Source organism: Etheostoma spectabile, chromosome 16, assembly GCF_008692095.1.
Source record: "Etheostoma spectabile isolate EspeVRDwgs_2016 chromosome 16, UIUC_Espe_1.0, whole genome shotgun sequence".
Taxonomy (NCBI): Eukaryota; Metazoa; Chordata; class Actinopteri; order Perciformes; family Percidae; genus Etheostoma; species Etheostoma spectabile.
The window spans coordinates 24,495,957-24,497,775 of record NC_045748.1 but is presented as its reverse complement, the minus strand read 5'-3'; the positions used below and the strand labels follow the sequence as shown (position 1 = coordinate 24,497,775).

The 1,819-nt window shown below is 48.5% G+C and overlaps 1 protein-coding gene across 1 annotated transcript in view; it reads right to left on the bottom strand.

The window, feature by feature from the left end:
* Positions 1-1,481, bottom strand: part of dcc (DCC netrin 1 receptor) — a gene marked incomplete in the record, with an annotated part of 396,097 nt that extends 394,616 nt beyond the window's left edge. Inside the window, 1 exon segment of the mRNA XM_032540171.1 lies at positions 749-1,481. Within this exon segment, the coding sequence (XP_032396062.1) occupies positions 749-878 (130 nt within the window).
* Between the last annotated feature and the right edge of the window lie 338 nt (positions 1,482-1,819).

Below are 1,819 nucleotides of genomic sequence, written 5' to 3'. Positions count from 1 at the left end.
CAATAAAGTTGAATCTAATCTAATCTAATCTAATATTTTTTTGTCACAAAAAATGGGCCGCCGAAATAGGACAACAATAAAAATATTTTTGTATTTTGTAATTTTGTAGAAAACACCAAAAACGTCAAAAAAAAAGCACCCACAACATTGAAAAAGTGACAAAAATGTTGGATAAAGCGCTAATAATGTTGAAAAAAAAGTGACAATGGTTGACAGGAAGACAACACAAGGGTTAACCCAACTGCTGGGTTATTTCATTTGGCCCAATCTAGAGACTAAAATTAACTCCATATGACCCATTCACTTGGTTCCTGTCTCATTTGCCTTGGTTTTTTTATGTAATGATACCCCCGAACAGCCCAGAATTCTGACCCAGCACAATCAGCCCAGAAACAACCCAGCATTTTTTTGTGTGTACAAAGCAAAAGCCTAACCCATGACCAGAGTCGCAGATACCTGCTGGAGCCCAGTGAGATCCATTTAGCCTGCAGCCTGATCACACACAGTATTATGCCCAGCTCAACGTGGACCAGACCCGAATCCCCCCTTGATTCTACAGCCATGGTTCTTAAAGCGCAGCCGAGCGGGGCACACGCAACAAATGTGTCAATTCTCGTTTGGTCTGCGGCAACCGGCAACACACACACACACACACACACACACACACACACACACACACACACACACAGCGGGATGGAGGCACAAATTACGCATATAGGCTATCAGTCTTTTTTTTTTCTCCACTCACCGTGCGCTGTGGTGTGAGCAGCCAGCAGCCAGCAGAGCAGCAGCAGGTAGAATCCCCCTGTCCTCCTCCTCCTCCACCGCACCAGCACCCCCCATACACCACCCCTAGATCCAACCAAACCCAGCTCCATGCTGGCCGGCTCCAGTCCCCAATGAGCCCGAGGGAAAACCCAGCAACGAACAGCCGACAGCAAATCCTGCTGCTGTTTGGCGTCTTCTTCTTCTTTTTCTTCCTCTTCCTCTTCTTCTTCCTCTTCACCGAATCCAACAGTCAATGCAAATTAAAATAAAAGAAACTCAGGTTGGTGAAGCAGGATGTTGATGTGATGGAGGAGTATAGAGAGGGGGGGGGGGGGGGGGGGGGTAAAACAGCCTCTCCTCTCCCCCAAAATAAAACCTCCCTGATCGGGCTTGATCCCCCACCTCAAGAAAAGAAAAAATTAAAGAAAACGAAAGAAGAAGAAAAATCCTAAACAAGAATCCCCACACACGCACAAACACACACACACACACGCAGTTAGTTCCTTCTTTTCGGGATGAGAAATAAGTTGCAGTAACTATGAAGGCAGAGTCTCCATCCCTCCTGCCCCGTGCAGCTGATTCACATTCACACAGATGCAAAAGAAGGCTTCCCAAAAAAAAAATCCACGCTTCCCTCCCGGAGGTCTGCTCCGTCTGCCGGGGAGAACGGATGGAGAGGGTCGGAAGAGGCGGAGGAGTGTGGAGGGAGCGAGTCAAACCCACTCTCTCTCTCTCCCCTCCATAGGTCTATACAGCTGGAGAGAGAGAGAGAGAGAGAGAGAGAGGGGAGGTAGAGAGGCATAGGAAGAGTGTAGAGCTACTGATCTACAGAGGTTGGAGCTAAAGCCCGGAGCTGGAGCAGAGCGGGGTGGAGTGGAAGCTGGAGCCCGGCAGAGGAGGCAGAGCGGCGGGGAGACATTAGCTGAACTCTCCTGCCCTCTCTGGTTACACCAGGAACTCAAACACTACAATTACAGATGGGAGAAAACACTTACCTGCACCGGTTGTCTGTTAACCCTTGTGTTGTCTTTGGGTCAAATTGACCCGTTTC